This window comes from Oncorhynchus kisutch, linkage group LG2 (assembly GCF_002021735.2).
Source record: "Oncorhynchus kisutch isolate 150728-3 linkage group LG2, Okis_V2, whole genome shotgun sequence".
In the NCBI taxonomy this organism is placed as follows: domain Eukaryota; kingdom Metazoa; phylum Chordata; class Actinopteri; order Salmoniformes; family Salmonidae; genus Oncorhynchus; species Oncorhynchus kisutch.
In genome coordinates, this window is record NC_034175.2 from 21,126,688 (window position 1) to 21,146,423 (window position 19,736).

Genomic DNA, 19,736 nt, shown 5'->3' on the forward strand with positions numbered 1-19,736 from the left:
CAGGGCGTATAATAAGTTGCCGGTCCAAACAACAGGACAAAATAGTCCGGAGAATAAATATACGAATAACTCACACCATCAAACACAGAGTAACACAAACAAGCCCGCACAAATACCCAGCGGGCCTAGTGCCCTTAAATACCCTACAAACAAACCCTAATACAAAACAGGTGTACCCAATTACCCAATAACCAAAAACAAACGGAAAGGGAATCGATGGCAGCTAATAGGCCGGCGACGACGACCGCCAAGCACCGCCCGAACAGGAAGAGGCACCGTCTTCGGCACGGTTCGTGACAGTATCTGATATGGGCAGGAAGCTTAAATTAATTTCAAAGATGATGGTACAAAAATACATGTTTTTTTCTTGGTATTATCTTTTACCGGATCTAATGTTTTATATTCTCAATTAATTCTAAATTAATTTCACATTCCCACAAACTTCAAATTGTTCCCTTTCAAATCGTATCCAGAATTAGCATAGCCTTGCTTCAGGTCCCGAGCTATAGGCAGTTAGATTTGTGTATGTTATTTTGTGCGAAAATTGAAAAAAAGGGTTTGATCCTTATGAGGTATTTAACGAGCAAACGATTCTTATTTTATCCATCAATTACATTTTTATTTGTTTGGATTCTTTCAGAGGCCTAATGTTTTGATTGAATGGCCTGTCAATGATGGTTTTAATCTCGGATAATAGATGGACCCTATAGGCAATAATAAAATTGCAGTTGTAATGCACATTGTCCAATTAACAGTTTGGTTATGAAGGATGATTATTTTGATAAACATGTTGTCCACACTCTAAATGTAGAGAAAAAAAAGTATTCAGTTTAATATCACTGACCAGGAAAGGTGAAATAATATCAAATTTGTTAAGCAAATGAGGCAAGATACAGACATGCGTATGTGTATTCAAATGTGTGTCTGTGTATAGTTTGCTTATAGGACACACATGATGCACAACTCTATAATGTTCCAGTATATCAAACAATCCATTAATGTATTTGTCATTGTTGGCCTTTCCTATTCGTGTCAGAAGTGGGATGGAAAATGAAGTTATTATATTCTATTGTATTCTATTCTATTTCTAATAACTCCCTTGGCAAAGCTAACTTTTTTTCAACTGTCAGTCTGATGCACAGGAAGGGTTGACTCAGCATCAACAAGATGTATCAGATGTCCTCAGATATCTTTTTATCAGGATTCTGAAGCTCATTCAATGCCAAATTACTTGGAAACACAAGGCTATTGCAATAGAAGGCAAGGTCAACCAAACAGATGACTGAAGGACAACGTAATGACAAAAAGACACAAGGAACAGATAGCCTACGAGGATCTAATAACATGCCGTTCATCACCTCTTTACCTTGTCTGTATGTACACATGTCTACCTCACATGTTTTCAAATGTATTTGTTATGTGGTGAAATCTCAGCCGGTTAATGAAATGTGCTCTACTGATGTACAGTAATTTGATATGCGCAATAACAAGAGATGCAATTAATCTCTGTCAGGGAATGTCTAGGTCTTGTTTGTATGTCTAGGACATTCTCATGTGACGTAACCACACACACACACACACACACACACACACACACACACACACACACACACACACACACACACACACACACACACACACACACACACACACACAGGTATACTTAGGCCTTGAGGGTTGACAACTTTAACGCTTTAACACAAATATTGACTCATGATAAACACAGTTACAGTTGTGTATGAAACTGATGCCTGTTGATGTAGGGGGGGGGGGGGTCCATTTGTTATGTTGCTTTCACCACTCCTGCATAGGACACACACACCTCCCCTCTATTTATTCCAAACCACACATGCTGGTGTTTTTTTATTTTTAGCCCAGATCGGGTTTCTAGCTCCCCATTCTGCGAAGGGAAGCGTTCAGCAACACATCTCTCTGTGACGTGAAGTGGTTGGCGCAGGCATAAACTCAGATTCTCGTTGAGTCGTTGGCACCATGGAACTGGAGCTGTCCAAGTGTTTATAATAGGATGTAATTACCACGAAGCGCAAAATTTTTAACCAAACAGGGAATTCTGAAAATGCTAAGTAATTGCGACCAGTATTGGCTATTCTCCGGGATAATTGTCTTGTGAAATAGGCTGATAAACTGAAGCTTGAGTGAAACTAATAACCACCTGTGAGAGGAGCAGCAACATTATTCAGGTATGGACATATAATAGTGTGATACATTTGTTTAATTTGTTTTATATATCATATTAAATATAGCAAACAAACATACCAACGTATTTTATTGATTAGACTATTGATTTGATCTTTCTATGCATTTTACATACAGCCCTGTAGCCCACCTGTCCCTGAAGTATCAATCATGACGTAGACAAACTTTAGACTGAGCAGTCTAATTCTTCAAAAACGTCTATCACAAGTTTTTGAGGTAACAGCATGACTTACTTGTCACGTTATAGCCTAGTTACACATGTACTTATATAATATAGGCCTCCACAGAAACGAGGGTGAGCGAGAGAGCATATGACTCTTTCATAGTAAACGAAATATACCTTTATATCATTTTCGGCTACTAAAATGATTATTATTAATTATTATTGTTATTATTATGTATTATTAGTATAAAATAGGTAACTGTATTGTGTCTGTTGTCTCTCTGATTTAATGTCCAAGTGGTGCAACCAAATGCTCTTGTTCCTTGTCAATATCCCCTTCTTGCTTTCAGTCTTCTTCCAGAACAAGGTAACCTGTCCTTCGCCCAGGCGCCTGCAGCCGCGAAGTATTCGACTATATGGATAAAGTATCTCTCAGCTTCGCCCGAAATGAATCAGTTACAGCTCAGAGAGACTAGCCGATAGCAGCACACACACGCAATCGTTGCAGCAATGGTGGGCCAGTGTGACCTACCTCATAAAGGTGAGATCCGGACTAATAAACATATATTAATCCATAATACCAAGGTTGTTTCATAGTAATTTAAATATTTGTGTATTTAGTTGTACTTTTCCTGTGTGAAGTTTCAAGCGTGGTTAAATCCATCATTTTGCGTAACATCATTGTGACTGCACATATTTGAATCACAAGAGGGCGCAACAAGTCTATTCCTGCCCTTCTATACATTTCTATATGCATTATTGGACTCCCATGGTATTAAGTCATTAATTGAGAGGCATTACAGATTGACAGATTGTTGTGGGCGCTTCCAATGCAATTTGTATTCTAGTGTTGATCGTTGAGATGGTGTTGATTCAGTCACCTGTGGCTGAATAAAGTTTCACAGTTTTAAGCCCTCCCTACTAGGATATAGCTTCGTCTGATTCGCTTAAAGTGCTTCCCATCATCATGAGAACCCGTTATTTGTCCTCCAGCGTTCTTATAACCAGACTGTACCACAAGTTTTGAGGTTTGGGTTATAATTCAAAGGTATTATGTAACAATTTTAGCAATATTTTAAAGCATTTAGAGAAACATCAACCCACAGTTAGATATGTTTGTTGCTTCGGAACATAATGTTACATTTTAGAAGTAGTCAGGAAATATATCAATATATATGACTGTTGATGCCCCCCTCTTCAAAGTTTTTGTTTGGCTCTGTTGAGATTCCGTTTTTCGGGTTCGATCGATTTCTGTCTTGCAGAAGTTATTTAGCCAACAACTTAAGTGCTTGACACAAAAATGGGAAACATTAAAGTTTCCCATATAAGACTCATTATCGATGTTTAAGCCAACAAGATAAAAGCACAAGAAATACCAGAAAGCAATGTAGGTAGCGTTAGCAAGCCAGTTAACGTCAGACCATCAGCTAGCAGACAACGAACCGCGTTACCCGGTGTTTAGCTAGCTGGCTTGCGACGGCGTTAGTATAACTAGTTAAGGGTGTTGTTGTTAGCTAGCCAACAGTTAGCTCGCTTCAACTAGGCAAATGTCAGAATAAACAATACACTGACTGCTTCTATGTTCCACCAGTAGCTAGCTACGTGAATATTTAGCCAGGAAGTTTGGTTAGCTAACTAACGTTAGCTATCTTGTCAGTCAGGTCTCTGTCGGCGAGCTGCCTGCTGTGTTGGCAGCAGGAGTGGAGGGTTTTACTTCTCAAAAGGATGCTGCTAATGGGATCCTGTGAAAAAGTGGATTTTAATATCGCTCCTCGCACTGTCGCTCGGCTTGTCTTCGAAGCCGAGCAAGATAATCGAAATGGGGGAAATTCATCAAATGGGAGGTAGGACTGAATGCAACGGTTAACCGTTTAAAATTTGTGTTGTGCAATCAATCAAATGTATTTACAAAGCCCTTTTTGCATCAGCAGATGCCTAAACCCCCAAACAACAAGCAAATCAAATATAGAAGCACGTTGTTGGCAACTTCCTCAGAGGCTCTGAAGATAATGAAAGCTTGGCAAGCCAGTTAGCTAGGCTAATTTTAGCTAACTAGTTACAATACTAATGTATTTTTATTGTACCGACCAAAGACTAGTTAGCTAACTAGACAGACTGTAATTGAATACAGACTGGATACCGTTACTGTATTGAAACCCGTTTGAAGTTGTGAATATTAGCAACCCAACTGTTACCCAGTAACTTCTTGGCCCTGCCTGAACAGAATTGTTGTCATCAATGCCACGATTCTATTTTATCCATGAATTTGTCATCATGACTTTTAAGACTGGAGCCACGTTAGTATTGCACCTACGGAAGCATGATTTGGGGAAGTCCTTTCTGTTTAATGCCCACCTGAGTCTCTGGTGTGTTTATTGCTAGTTTACAAGATATGGCTGTGTATGAAGTAAAGATGGAGAGGGTCACACGAGTATTACCATTGATTACTCTGAGCAAACAAGAGCATGCCAAGATTTATCTTGCGCAAACAGATGAGCAAATACACTGTGGGGCAACAGGTGCCTGCATTGAATTGGTCAAAAGCAGCTAGACATATATATACACACACATTATGTATGTCTGACAATATAATGTATGTTCGGCATCATCAGTGCTGGCCATGACTGACTGGCTGAGATAGTTGATTTGGCTATGTCGATTAAAATCGCTCCACCATTTCCAGGTTGTCTCATTTCAGTTTGTGACAAAACAAGCGATTTATAGTGTAGAGAATCATTGTACCATCTAAACCTCTGTGAAATATTTTTTTTCCATTATCAAAAATGTTGTATTTTCAGCTGTTTTGAAGCTGGTATACAAAACCGAAAGTAAAACGGGAAGCATAGAAATAGCACACACAGAACAGATCTACCGTTTCTTAGACATCCTATGTGATTTCTGTCTGGTCGCCCAAAAAGTTACATATTGCAGCTTTAAGAATGAAAAGAGGGGATGTTCATGTGGTTGAGCTGGACCTTGAGATTTGAAGGAGGGGAGATGTTGGGGTGTTTGAGCTGATCTTGGAGATGAGATAAAGGATTGTTGTACGCATTGTATATGTTTTTTGTTTTTTAAAAGTGCTTGAATAGAAATAATCTCTCCATTTGACTCCCAAGTGCGCGCTATAATCACTTTTACTGACTTAATACCAGAAGGGAGCAAACCAGCAAAATCTGTCTAACAGCAATTTCCAACCAAACAATGCATCAAAAGCAATCAGACACCACTGATATTGGACACGGAATACATAACTTCCATCGATCTGTCTCTCTGATGATCAATAATTCACAAGCCATCTGTGTCATGCTGTACTTCCTGATACCATTTGAGGTCAGATCACAAAACCAATAGAAATAGACAGCAACATGTATCAAAGTAACTGGGATCATCTTTTGTCCAGAAAACTGATTTTCTACCATGTTAGTTTTTTTCTGTTTATTAAGGCAGAATTAGACTGTTAGCCAATACTACAGTCTCTCTTCTCAGCCCCCTGCTACAGCCGGACATAGATCGTTATCTCTCTCACTGCAAGTTCAACTGTGAAACTGCACGCCCTGTGAACTTGGCTCAAGGTAAAAGGGAGAGCAGGCGCATCGAAGGAGAGACGGGGACATTGGATAGAGGGAGAGTTGCAGAAGAAGAGGAGGAAGTGAGGAACAAAACTACAGACTGACAAAAAGATGCAAAGAAGCCCTACGCACAGAGCATGAGGTGGAGAGTTGGAAAAGAGAAGATTGCATTGTATTAAATTAAATGAGGGCCCCACCCTGGTTGCGACATTATTGACAAAAATTAGCGGGTGAAGCTAAACGGCTGTAACCTAGTGTCATGCTCTACATTACCATGGAGAATAAAACCTGCCTTCCATAATGGGATCTTTCATACTGCACCATCTGGATGTCACTGGAAACATGAGGTACATTCACAAATGTTAGCCTAGCTGGTCTAGGACCAGTCCACAATTGATTTGTACCAAAAAGCTGTGATCGGATCTCAGACCGACTTCCTCAACATCCTGACTTGTGTCTGCATCATTCATCTGGGTGTTTTGAAGTAAAACAATTGGTCTGAAGAAGCTCTGAGAATGATGACCATGTCTGTGCTGGCCACCACCGGACCAGAAAGCAGCGGCTCCATGACGCAGCTCGTCCCCATCCCCACGCTGAACATCCTCCCCCCGTCCTCAGACACCGATGCCTGGTCTCGCTCTCCCAGCCCCCGGCCTCCCCGCCGCCACCGGTGCTCCCGCCCCCCCCGGAGCAGAGCCTGGACCAAGAAGAGGAGCGATGGAGAACAAGAGGAGTCACTCAAACCCCGGTGGGACGGCACTGAGGAGGACGGGAGGGTGAAGGGGAGCGCTGCTCAAAGAAGCCCCTCACGTCTCCCTTCACCCCTCTTGCCACCCAACGTGGAGGACGCGGTCCTGGGCCCTTCCTCGGACCTCTTGCTACCCCCGTCGTCTCGCACCTCCTGGTCACGTAGCTCGTCTCCCGGCCGGCGTTCACGCTGGTCCCTCAGGAGTCTGCTCAGCAGGGAGTCTGACGGGGACAGCTGCAGGTCAGTGCTCTGCTCTCTCTCTCTCTTCTCTCTAGGACAGGCAGGCAGCCAGAGGCCTCAGGTTCCCTGCAGACTCACTTCAGAACCCCCTCAAGGCCCTCCCTTCTAGGGATGGGCTCAGTTATCTGCTAGCTGCAGGACTTTGGTTCATGGCCTTGTCATGTACTGAATCAGGAAACTAACTTAAGGCACTTAGTGCATTTTATGTCTAAGCATTAGGCTAAATGATCATTCACATGCTACATACTTCACTGATATTACATTAGATAAGATGAGGAGACTATGTTGTCACAGATAAAAGATGTCACTGTTGTTTGACAGCAACCGGAGTGGAGTTTTCTGTAATGGCACACCACAAGCCAACTATTTGGAAAAGGCACAGCAGACCGGGCTTATTGGTTAAGCACTAAAACCACAGAGGGCAGATTATGCTGTTAAAGTCCTGGTGAACTCCAAGCTGGGTTATATCACAGTTTGATATGGTCAGGCAGGCAGAGGAACATGTTTATCATGCTCTTATAGTATTTCAGAGAACAAAACCATTAGCCCATGTCACAATATTAAAGGTGCTACTTCGCCATAATTGAAGTAAGCCTGCATCTTAAATTCTATTCTAGAGAAATTGTAACATTTTGAGGGAGAGAAATAAGCATATGAAGACAAAGGCATGAGGCTGAAAAGAGAGTAGGCTAAATGAAATGTTAGGGAAAACGAGAGGTCTATCTGTTGTAGCTGAGAGAGAGAGAGAGAGAGAGAGAGAGATACCTCTACTTGGTCAGTCACAAGGAGCAGGGAGGTGGGTTTGTGTGCGCCGCTCATCCTGCTTAGACATCACCGCCAGCCAATAGGAGCCCACGCTTCGTCTGATGATGTCACCTCCGTCCAATGGGAGGGGGTGCTGCATTGCCAGCAGTGTCCTCGGTGGGCCTATTAAAGGGCCATCCAGGCAGGCAGAGGGTGTTCCTCTCTCCGCTCCAAATGAACAGCTGTGCCCTTGTCCTGTTCATTTACCAACCAGTTTTATTGACCCAGTTTTTGTTTTGTTTAATGAAACACATTACTTAGATAGACCTCTGACATTATTTTACAGCTCCTTAATGATACTGCCTGTATTTTCTATGTAAGGTGGTTAAATCTATATTAATTCGTTGAAACGATAACAAAGCGGTCACCCCGCAGCTTTTTACCAAAATAGAGAAGGGATATGAGCCTGGATAAATGTAACCACTTTCAAATTCATAGACCGAGCTATGGATATAAGGACTGACCATCAATGCTGTCAAAATAATCGTTTTTGCTTTTACATTGTTTACAGTATAAAAAATGTGGTACGCCAGATGAACTAAGCTCATTAAATTGTCATCGTCAAGAATCAATGGCTATATATAATTAATTCAATGCTTAATCAATGATTTCATTGATCATTGAATCATTCATTCAGAAATTAAGTTTAAAAAATTGATGTAGCAACCAAGGATTCTAGTTTTAAAAATGAAGGATTTACAGTTGGGAGTTCGTAAGACTGAAACCCGAAATGTTACAGTGCACTATAGGAAAAAATAAAATGCAAGTGTGCAGGCCTAAATGAAAACAGTGCACCCCTATTGTTAGTATGAACAACACCCGTTCACTGCAAACACACGAGTGTTGTTTGTTTAGGCTACATGCATCATCTAAAAGCAAGGGCTTTGTTTAACTACAGTACACACCTCATACTGATCTATGCACATCTCCTACTCCTGTTGTTATCTGAATGTTGCCATTGTCAAATGATATACCACTGTTTGACAATACATTAGGTTCTGAGTGAATCCTTTTCTAGATGCAGTCAGAGCATCATGCAGGTAATACAGTGAGAAATGGGAGTGCTGGTGGTATTCATATATAAAACAGAAAAGGCCATGGCTATGAATGATAAAGTAATCGTGTCATCAACACTTCATTGATCAAGTTGTTGTGAAATCCAGGCATTTTCTCTTTCATTCCGGTGTTTTGTAACACTAGCCGGTCGTCTCTGATGTTTGAGAGGACACGTGAAATTATTAGGCCTGAGACTATTTGGACTCATTCCCATTTAGCCTGGACGCATTAATACAATGAGGCACAGTATTCTTATATCATTAAAACACTAGCCAGTTCATTTCATGTCTTTGGTTACCATTGTTTTTGTCCTGTTGCATGAAATAAACCCACAGTGTAGATGAGAATCATTGACCATTTGACAGCCACACCCTGACGGGAACGGATGATTAAGGCCAATGAAGGCGTTTTAGTTATGGTTAGGCTAATGACTTCTGCGTGGCCGCTGTGGTGGTCTCAACAGACGGCTAATTTCCATGGGGATCTGAATAACGATTTGCATTGGAAGAACATGGAAGGATTCTAATGCAAATAATGAGTTTTAATACAGTCAAGTATTCTGGGGTGTTTAGTGGGGGCGGCAGTTGATTTGAATCAGAGGCCAACAACTCGTGTGCGAAACAGTCTGACGTGGAGAAATGCGAGATATGTTATGCGAGGCATGTTCCTACAAGAGGCTGTGTAGCCACATCTCCCAGTCATTCTATTGTAGAGACTTGGTAGTTAGTAGACTAAGGCTAATATTTATCCTAATGTGATATTACCTCTACCTTAAACCTCAGAGAGGCTACATAGTCTATAGGCTCCTTTTGGCTGACTCCAACACTTTGTTGGTTGGGGACAGCTGTGTTGTGTGTTTTATCTATCAGAGACCAAGTTGGATTCCTCAGTGGTTTAAAAGCACTTTTCCGTGGTGATGAAACCTCAGTCACTTGCGCAACACTGACTGCACAACTGTCTAAGCAGTAGCAGAATTGTGGCGATAGTCTGAGCGACGGCGCGGCAACATCTTCCAATATAAGGCTAGTAAATGGCCTAGTAAATAGCCTAACACAGAACTGTTGGCTATCAGGTCTCAACACCAGTCATGAAATCAGTAAACATCTTAAAGATTGCACTTCCTTTGGCGGTTTAACAAAGTGTTAATGTAAGACAAACATGACTTGTAACATTCCTCCATAATCTGTTAGGTAACAGAGGATGGATGACCGTAATATGGTGCGTGGGGGAGGGGTTCATATTTTCTCCAGCTCCACCACTGTTGAATGCACACTTGGTGCTGAATAACTAAAAGCATCACATTTAAAAAGTAGGTTAGGCATATGTTCTTTACCCTTGGGCTGTTTTTTGTGAACAAGTCGTCAAACATTACTTGCAGACTGGGGTTAAGTTAACTGAGGTGAAGGGAAAACTACTAGCTGATACATCTCCCTGTCTGTTTAGGCCTGACCTGCTTGGCAGATGGATATCTAATTGAGTAATTGGCGTTGCCCCCCCCACCCCCCCTCCAATTCACCTCTCTGCTGGCCACATAATCCCATGTGATAATCCACTGACACACAAAAACAACTGCAGATCAATTGTCTACAGGCCAAGCCATTGTCTCTCTGTAGCCTATGTTTGAGGCGTCGCCCCCAGTTCATCATATTTATGTTTGGATTAACTTTGACTAATTGAGTTTTGGTTCAGGTCTCCCACTCAGCAGAAGGCTGCCTCAGACATTTATTCTGCTAGATAGTTTGGAACGGGGCCTCACCTGAAAATGTGCTGAGCACAGGCCTAAAACACCACTCAACTAATTAGCCCAAAGAACATTGATCTCTCCCCACTGCCGTTGTGCAACCACTGCTCTTTGGTAATAAGTGACTTTCTGTTGAATGTGCTAGGGACCAGATTCTTCTTTGCCCCCTCCACTCTTTATTTTTCTCTCTCTGTCTAAACATGTTCTTTCTCTTGCTCCCTTCTTCATCCCCGCCTGCCCTATGAATGGAAGAGATTACAGTAGGCACTCCTGTACCTCAGAAAAGCAGATTAAGAGAGAGGGAGGGAGTGAGCAAGAGAAGGAGGGATCTACACAGCATGGATTATGATGTATCCTACTCAGTGGGTCTCTAATCCAGAGATGGACAGAGCGATTGTGGGTTGAACGACTGGGTGGGCTTCGGTCAGGTGGACACTGCGGGCAGCACTGTTTAGTGTGGGATAATTACAGTCAGTGTGATAAACCATGTTAGCAAATGGCTTTGATATTTTATTACACCATGTTAGGCCTATATATAATCTGTCTAAAACTGGCCCTAATTCATGTCTGCATTTACTCTTTCATAACCTTTCCCAGTACTGTCTTTATTGATTTTAAAATAACAATAATAAATAAGTCCTCTAAAAACCTATTTTATTTGAATCTCCCAGTTCAACTCTACACTCTTAGGAAAAAAAGGGTTCCAAAAGGGTTCTTTGGCTGTCCAGGTAAAACTCTTTTGGGTTCCATGTAGAATCCTCTGTGGGAAGGGTTCTACATGGAACCAAAATAGTTATACCTAAAAGGGTTCTCTGAAGAACCCTTTTAGGTTCTAGATGGCACCTAGTTATTTTTTTTTCTAAGAGTGCACTGCTACTGTACATCCGTGCATGGCCTCTCTTGTGCCTCCACCTCCCCCTCTCTCTGCTGCCTGTGTGTTCAGTACGGATTACTTATGGGCGCAGTTTGTCAACGCTAGTTTGCCCAGACACGGAATAGGAGACTGGTTGAGGTCGCGCTACCTGCCTGGATGCGAGGGAAGGATGTTGGTGATGGGGAAGTGAAACAGGTCGCACATGAAGTGCTCGTTTCTATTCGGGGACTCCTGTGCGTTTTTATATCCGACAAAACAGACATCGGGATGGACAGTGTAGCGTCGGCTGGCTCGGCGCAGTGCACACAGGACCGGTGCCCTAGTGATACTATGAAGCAGCGTGTGGACATCACATCCAAATTTAAAACACCTCATGACATGTTGGAGTAAGTGGCAAAATGATTGTTTACGTAATGGAGTTGTCTGCCCTCCAAATGGAAATATTTCGCCTGTTTGTCCTCGTATTGAAATGCATTTCATAAAGGTATAGGCTACACTCGTATCCATGTGGTTTGGAAACTGGGAGGGTCAGTTATTGCCTATTGAATGATGGGCTGGTAGAAAGGAAATGAACGTCGTTTGATTCGAATGGCCATTTCGGGCACCCGTGTCTGCTGTACTTGTGCGTCTATAGCGGTCTGAAATCCGCGACCTAATTTGGCTAATTTCTGACAGCATCTGTTATTGTGCTTGTATAACTCATACTTCCCTAGACAGTGCGATTTCACGGAGTTACATTCTAACCATGTCGTTGTTTACATTCTGTTGTCTGACAGGCGCTATGAATGGTGCTAGCGTACAGTAGGCTGTGCTTGGATGAAAGTAATTTTCTAAAAACGGCTCAAAACAAAATATATGCAATATTTGACAGTCGTTTGCATCTCTACATTGCATGATGTGTGATTTAGTTTGTAAACTCACTGACAGATTGACACGAGCACGATACTGTCCGGTTTGTTCACACCAGTGACATTTTGAAGGGTCACACCCCATATAATTAGAATACTAGAAAGGACATGAACCTTCTTTATGATAGGATAAACTTAAACTATTTTGGTCAGGGAGTTGAGTCAACCATGGCTTGCCATTTCCGTGATAAGATATTATTTAAAATAAGGAATTTGAAGAGTTGATCTGCACTGTATGTTAGCTAGCCAGCCAGTCAGCTTTTTTTAGAGGAATGATTCCATTCATTTGTCAAGTCAACTGCCAATATTGTAACATATCCACAGCCATACACGGTCTGAAATCAGTTGATGATAGGATTTAGACAAGTTGTAAATGTAACAAGTCGGCCTACTGATATTGTATCATATAATATCACTCTCAGGAAAACACACATTTCTACATTTTATGGTCTGTTTGTATATATTTTATAGGCTATTTATACCAAAAATGTGCATAAAACTTTTAAACTATAATTATATGACAATATTTTAGATTGACAATAATTCTCACACAATTTCTGATATCACATACCTTTTTATTTTCCTGCATAAGGAAAATTAGGATTATACCTCTACTGCAATTAATTCCAATTAGACTGGTTTGGAATTCTCCCTGACCAATATGGCTGCCATTTTCCATTCTGGAACTTTGTGTTCAATTACATATCTCCTCTAGTAATTTAATAGGATCTCTATGGGACACTGTTCCAGACTGAACACAACAACAAGCCTATTAGAGTAGGTGGGTAGGCCTGTATGCGGATATAATTAGTCCTACTGTACTTTGACCGTGCACACAATTTAGTTGCAATGACGTTACTGAATCCTCACCCACCTGTACTGCAGAGTCCCCCCCCCCCCCAACCCTACACTGCTGATTCAAATAATCAACGCTTGATGATGTGGTTATTTGAATTAGCTGTGTAGTGCTAGGGCAAAAACCAAAATGTGCACCCAGGGTGGGCCCCAGGACCGAGTTTCCGCAAACTGTACTGTACATGGATAAAGTGCTTTTGAGCAGGCATCACCCCAAGTGTTGGCTCATTCCTATGATTTCATTATTCAAAATCACAGCTACTATTGGGTTTCTTCTTCACAAGGGGGTTGTTACCTTGGCGATAATGCTGATATTAACCCCTAGTCGCCCCCCCACCCCCCGGTCACCATGACAACCGGCAATTGGACCAGTGTTGTTTCAATGCACTTTGGCAGTAATGAGAGAAGAGTTGGAGGACAGGGCCGAGGAAAGGGAAGGGAGGCTGCAAGGGAGAAGGGGAAGCTGACTGAGCTGGGGCTATGGATAGAAAAAACACTGGGGGGGGGGGGACACACTGAGAAAAGAAAAGAGAAACAGAAGTTGCCGGAAGAGAGCGAGAGAGAGGAAGGGGTGACCAATTTGATTTAGAGGTTGATGGTAGTGTATAAATGCTTGTGGCTGTATACAGTGGAGTGATTACTCCGTGTCTGTGTGTGGGGTATTAGTTATTGTTCGAGATGAACAAAATGATCAAATGAGCTCACACAAGTAGACCGTAGTGTCTGTTGAAATCGACTGTTTGTTTTTGTGTATTAATAGCTCGTTAGTACGATATGTTTCTGAGAGTCAAAACAGAAGGCGGTTGTTAGTTTTCACCGAACTGCAAATGAAGCGCAAGGCTGCAACCATGGAAACGTTTATGATGGCATCAATATAACCATTTTTACGGGGCCATGACCTGAACTCTGAACATGAGATGCACATATTATGACAGCAATATAGGTTTGACCTTGTCTTTGAGTTCATAATGTCTGCTTTCACTAGAGGGAAGACAACAGGTGTGTAGTATGCTTACACAACCATGCTAACTTGATAAAAGTGCTCTTAATAAAAATCTCCATTGAATATTTTCTGCCCTAATGCATTTCTCATTTAGGCATATTCATTCTTGCTCCAGTGCCTTGGAAATAAGATCAATTGAGAAACAGCCACGACCTACTGTACTATTACCAAGCAGTGCTTTTTTTCCATTTATGTTGATGGTAGAGGAAGGATCCACAAGGTTCATACCAGTGCATACCACAGGTAGTATATCTAGGCTATATAGTAATGGACAGTGTCTGACCGCTGTAATCGCCACCAATCAGTTGGGAGAAAGGTTAGAGTTAGTGGTTGTTGATTTAGTGTGTTTTTAGCTAAATATAAAAGCACAGTACTTCCATCCTTTCCAGCATGGCCAGATGGCCTTAACTACTTACATCTTTGGCCACTGTGAAATCTTGAGGATGACATGAATATGAATGTCTGTACTCTTTCCCTTAGCCTACCACTAATCTCTCCTCTTCTGTCTCTCTCTTCAGTACTGCCAGTAACTCTCCGCGCAGCACCCCTGGCAGCTCCCCCTCTCTGCGCCGCCGGGTGCTGGGGGTTAGTGGTGGGGGTGGAAGCAGGACCAGCGACGCGGAGGGTGGCCCAGGGGAGCGCAGCGGGGAAAGGAGGGGTTCGGACAGCCCCCTGCTCTCCTCCTCCGCCTCCGCTTACCCAATCGCCTCGCGCCATTTCAGCCGCAATGCCAAGGTAAGGGTGCCCCGTCTCATGCCACTCTCTCATTTTGTTATGTCAACAATATACCGGGGCCATATTCAGTTGGAAAAGGAGGTGGCGTGTTGCAGATAGAAATGTCATGACGTGATACCTTTGTCTACATGTCAGAGGCATTTGTGTATTTCTATACTATATTTCTATCTGAACGTTCCACAACGATGTGCCCTGCTGAACACAGCCCTGCTTAATGTAGAGATAAGGACACACATGACAACACAGGGGCACAGCCAGGCAGTCAGTAGTCATTGGTCGTGTGAGAATACCCATACTTGTGTTGTAAATAGTAGCCATTTTGGGTAGGTGAAAAAAGAAACTTTTTTTAATAGTATGTGAAATGTGGTGCTTTAAATGTCAGGATGTCATACTCATTTCGACATTTAATCAAATAGAATTCGCTGAACACGCGTGGAAGAGAATAGTCTTTCGAGACCCACGTGTGTGTGACAACTGCTGATGGGACGCGCTGCACCAAAATTGAATGAATGAAGGGAGTAAAAGCAATTGCCATTAGATGATACATTCTCCGTAGGATGCCTAGTATGCTGATATTTGTTGCTTACTGCATTTTGTTTTCATGAATCAGTACGTTCTATATAGTATGTGGTACGATTAGTACACAGTTTAAGTAATGGCGTCAGCATGCTTTAGTTCAGCTGGCGCCTAGCGGAACTCGTCAAACCGAACGAGGGTGCTTGCTGGAAAAACTAGAAAAAGCTGCAATAGTACTGTTTGTCCATTTTGACACACCATAGCCAGTATAAACTTCCTCAAAGTAGTCTGAATTAATCTAAAATAACTCAAGAAATCTGTAATACATTTTTTCTCTTTGCAGAGGAGATCTGTCGCACACTTTGACGTCTAACTAAAATGTTTGGTGCAGTATTTCTTAATGAAAAAATGTGCACCAAATGTCATTGAATGACTGACTTTATTGAAGAATCCCTACTGTTGACCAATCACCGGCGAAGGGGCGTAGACTTGGGATACGAATTTCGCCTTGCCTTCAGAAAAAATGTTGTGTGCCCGACCAGACGAAGTCCCCCGAAAAATAACTCACGAATTCCAAAACGAACAAAAAACGTCACAGAATGTTGTCATAATATATGCAGGAACTCTTGCGAACTGTTTCGGCTGGGAAGCAGGCGGAAGCCTTAAGTAGTAGACGAGCCAGATTTTGGACACGGCCAGTGTTAAATGGATTTGGAATAGATTGACTGTGGGCAGATTGTCAATGCATGAATCATGGGCTACAAGCCAAACGTTAAAGGCCCAGTGCAGTCAAAAACATGAGTTTTGGAAAAATATTGTGACATTTAGAAAATGATGATAATGTCATTTTAGTGTAAGAGCTGTTTGAAAATACCACCTGGCATTTCAACCTTATTTGGTGGGATGGAGTTCCAAACCTAACAATAACAGCTAGTTTTCAGTTTTTCCCTCCCCACTCCCAGACAGTCTTAGCAAAAATCTTGCTTAAGGAATAGCTTTTTGCTAAGAAGCTTTTTTGTTTATTTTTGACCATTTTGATTGTTTTTAATCACAGTAAGGTACTTCATTTTTACACAACCACAAAAATTATTTAATATTAAGATAAAAACAGCTTTATTAGACCTTTTTACACACATAACAGTCAGAGATGATAGAAACGCACACAGCAAGCTTGATAAATGACCAGAACATCAAGGAACGTCGTACAGGCCTAATGGCTAGTTTTTCCGCAGTGTCCCATTTTAACCTATTCCCCAACTACATGAATGTCAAAATAGATAAGACTCTACATTTACTGTTTAAGGATGGAGGTGCCTTTTGGATGCTGTTCATCACTGATTGTGTGCTGTTCTTTCTTTCCCTTGCAGAAAATGCAGAGCTGGTACAATGTAAGTATGCACTTTAAGGAACTGTTCATTAAGGGTTCACACTCCAGTGCACTTTATTCTGCTGACGGTAGCTACAGTGTTTCCTCGGTGGAGTGCACAGTACAGTATGAAATAGCACTTTACAGTGAAATGGCACCAATCGATGCCGAAAGCGGTTTCTGTTAAATTGCCACCCCCTCGTTTAACCATTTCACTAAGCTTTGAACTTTAGGTGATTTAACTGTGCATTCACCTTAGTGTTCTTCTCATTTACCTTCTCAGTCTGTTGTTTTTACCTCAGGGACATAGTATCTGATGTAATCTCACATGGCAGATGTACAGTGGGGTCCAAAGGTATTTGGACAGTGACACATTTTTTGGTGTTTTGGCTCATATAATTTTGAAATGATACAATGACTGACTAGGAGGTTAAAGTGCAGATTGTCAGCAGTCTTGTTGTGAGTCACAAGCTTGATGTTGTTATTGCGTGCTAGGAATATGGGAACCAATACTGCACTTTTGACTACTTTAATACACCTATTAGTGAATTTGTCCAAATACTTTTGGTTCCCTAAAATAAGGGGGGGTCTATTTTCAATTTTTTGGGGGGGGGGTTCACCCGATATGGATGAAGATACCCTCAAATTAAAGCTGACAAGTCAGTCCACGTTTTAACCTCAGTCATTGTATGATTTCAAATCCAAAGTGCTGGAGTACAGAGCCAAAACAACACATTGAGTTCCAAAAGTATTTGGACAGTAACAATGTACAGTGGGGAGAACAAGTATTTGATACACTGCCGATTTTGCAGGTTTTCCTACTTACAAAGCATGTAGAGGTCTGTAATTTTTTATTATAGGTACACTTCAACTGTGAGAGACGGAATCTAAAGCAAAATTCCAGAAAATCACATTGGATGATTTTTAAGTAATTAATTTTATTGCATGACATAAGTATTTGATACATCAGAAAAGAAGAACTTAATATTTGGTACAGAAACATTTGTTTGCAATTACAGAGATCATACGTTTCCTGTAGTTCTTGACCAGGTTTGCACACACTGCAGCAGGGATTTTGGCCCACTCCTCTATACAGACCTCCAGATCCTTCAGGTTTCGGGGCTGTCGCTGGGCAATACGGACTTTCAGCTCCCTCCAAAGATTTTCTATTGGGTTCAGGTCTGGAGACTGGCTAGGCCACTCCAGGACCTTGAGATGCTTCTTACGGAGCCGCTCCTTAGTTGCCCTGGCTGTGTGTTTCGGGTCGTTGTCATGCTGGAAGACCCAGCCACGACCCATCTTCAATGCTCTTACTGAGGGAAGGAGGTTGTTGACCAAGATATCGCGATACATGGCCCCATCCATCCTCCCCTCAATACGGTGCAGTCGTCCTGTCCCCTTTGCAGAAAAGCATCCCCAAAGAATGATGTTTCCACCTCCATGCTTCACGGTTGGGATGGTGCTCTTGGGGTTGTACTCATCCTCCTTCTTCCTCCAAACATGGCGAGTGGAGTTTAGACCAGAAAGCTCTATTTTTGTCTCATCAGACCACATGACCTTCTCCCATTCCACCTCTGGATCATCCAGATGGTCATTGGCAAACTTCAGACGGGCCTGGACATGCGCTGGCTTGAGCAGGGGGACCTTGCGTGCGCTGCAGGATTTTAATCCATGATGGCGTAGTGTGCTACTAAAGGTTTTCTTTGAGACTGTGGTCCCAGCTCTCTTCAGGTCATTGACCAGGTCCTGCCGTGTTGTTCTGGGCTGATCCCTCACCTTCCTCATGATCATTGATGCCCCACGAGGTGAGATCTTGCATGGAGCCCCAGACCAAGGGTGATTGACCGTCATCTTAAACTTCTTCCATTTTCCAATAATTGCGCCAACAGTTGTTGCCTTCTCACCAAGCTGCTTGCCTATTGTCCTGTAGCCCATCCCAGCCTTGTGCAGGTCTACAATTTTAACCCTGATGTCCTTACACAGCTCACTGGTCTTGGCCATTATGGAGAGGTTGGAGTCTGTTTGATTGAGTGTGTGGACAGGTGTCTTTTATACAGGTAACGAGTTCAAACAGGTGCAGTTAATACAGGTAATGAGTGGAGAACAGGAGGGATTCTTAAATAAAAACTAACAGGTCTGTGAGAGTCGGAATTCTTACTGGTTGGTAGGTGATCAAATGCTTATGTCCTGCAATAAAATGCAAATTAATTACTTAAAAATCATACAATGTGATTTTCTGGATTTTTGCTTTAGATTCATTCTCTCACAGTTGAAGTGTACCTATGATAAAAATTACAGACCTCTACATGCTTTGTAAGTAGGAAAACCTGCAAAATCGGCAGTGTATCAAATACTTGTTCTCCCCACTGTATATACAATATTCATAGACACGACTGGTTCTGCAAGATTATATTTAATAAAGCATAGAACAGCAACAAAGTAATCTTTCTCTCTCAGGTTCTCAGTCCCACTTATAAACAGCGCAATGAGGATTTCCGTAAACTCTTCAAGAAGCTGCCAGACACAGAACGCCTCATAGTGGGTGAGTGGTACACACACACACACGTACTTTGTGTGCGAGATTGCATCTCTGTGCTGACACTGTGGAAGTGAAGGGCCGACACTGTTGCTTTGTCAGCCTGATGTCTCTCCTCCAACCTCCTCTTCCTCTCCTCCCCAGACTACTCATGTGCGCTGCAGAAAGACATCCTACTCCAGGGGAGACTCTATCTGTCAGAGAACTGGCTCTGCTTCTATAGCAATATCTTCCGCTGGGAAACCACTGTAAGTTATAGACACGCACACACACGTTTTGTTCTTCTATCTTCGTCGGGAGCTAAATTTGAATCCCAATAAAATAAAATAAAATTCTAAACCCAAACCCTAAATGTAACTCCTTACCCTAATTGCAACCCTAAACCTAACATCTGAGCTTTAAATA

General features: G+C 42.1%; 1 protein-coding gene across 5 annotated transcripts in view; it reads left to right on the forward strand.

Annotated features, from left to right (window-relative positions):
- Positions 1-1,959: 1,959 nt before the first annotated feature.
- LOC109909218 (protein Aster-A) overlaps positions 1,960-19,736 on the forward strand; it is a 35,720-nt gene continuing 17,943 nt past the window's right edge. Inside the window, exons 1-8 of one of the 5 annotated variants that reach the window (XM_031790515.1) lie at positions 1,960-2,201; positions 2,335-2,433; positions 2,731-2,921; positions 5,867-6,937; positions 14,697-14,913; positions 16,797-16,817; positions 19,253-19,337; positions 19,476-19,579. In XM_031790515.1, the coding sequence (XP_031646375.1) occupies positions 6,465-6,937; positions 14,697-14,913; positions 16,797-16,817; positions 19,253-19,337; positions 19,476-19,579 (900 nt within the window). In that variant the 5' untranslated portion in view covers positions 1,960-2,201; positions 2,335-2,433; positions 2,731-2,921; positions 5,867-6,464. Of the gene's footprint in view, positions 2,202-2,334; positions 2,434-2,730; positions 2,922-3,582; positions 4,225-5,511; positions 6,938-11,431; positions 11,799-14,696; positions 14,914-16,796; positions 16,818-19,252; positions 19,338-19,475; positions 19,580-19,736 lie in introns of those variants that run through there. The other 4 variants (XM_031790518.1, XM_031790531.1, XM_031790516.1 and 1 more) reach the window with 4 other exon arrangements.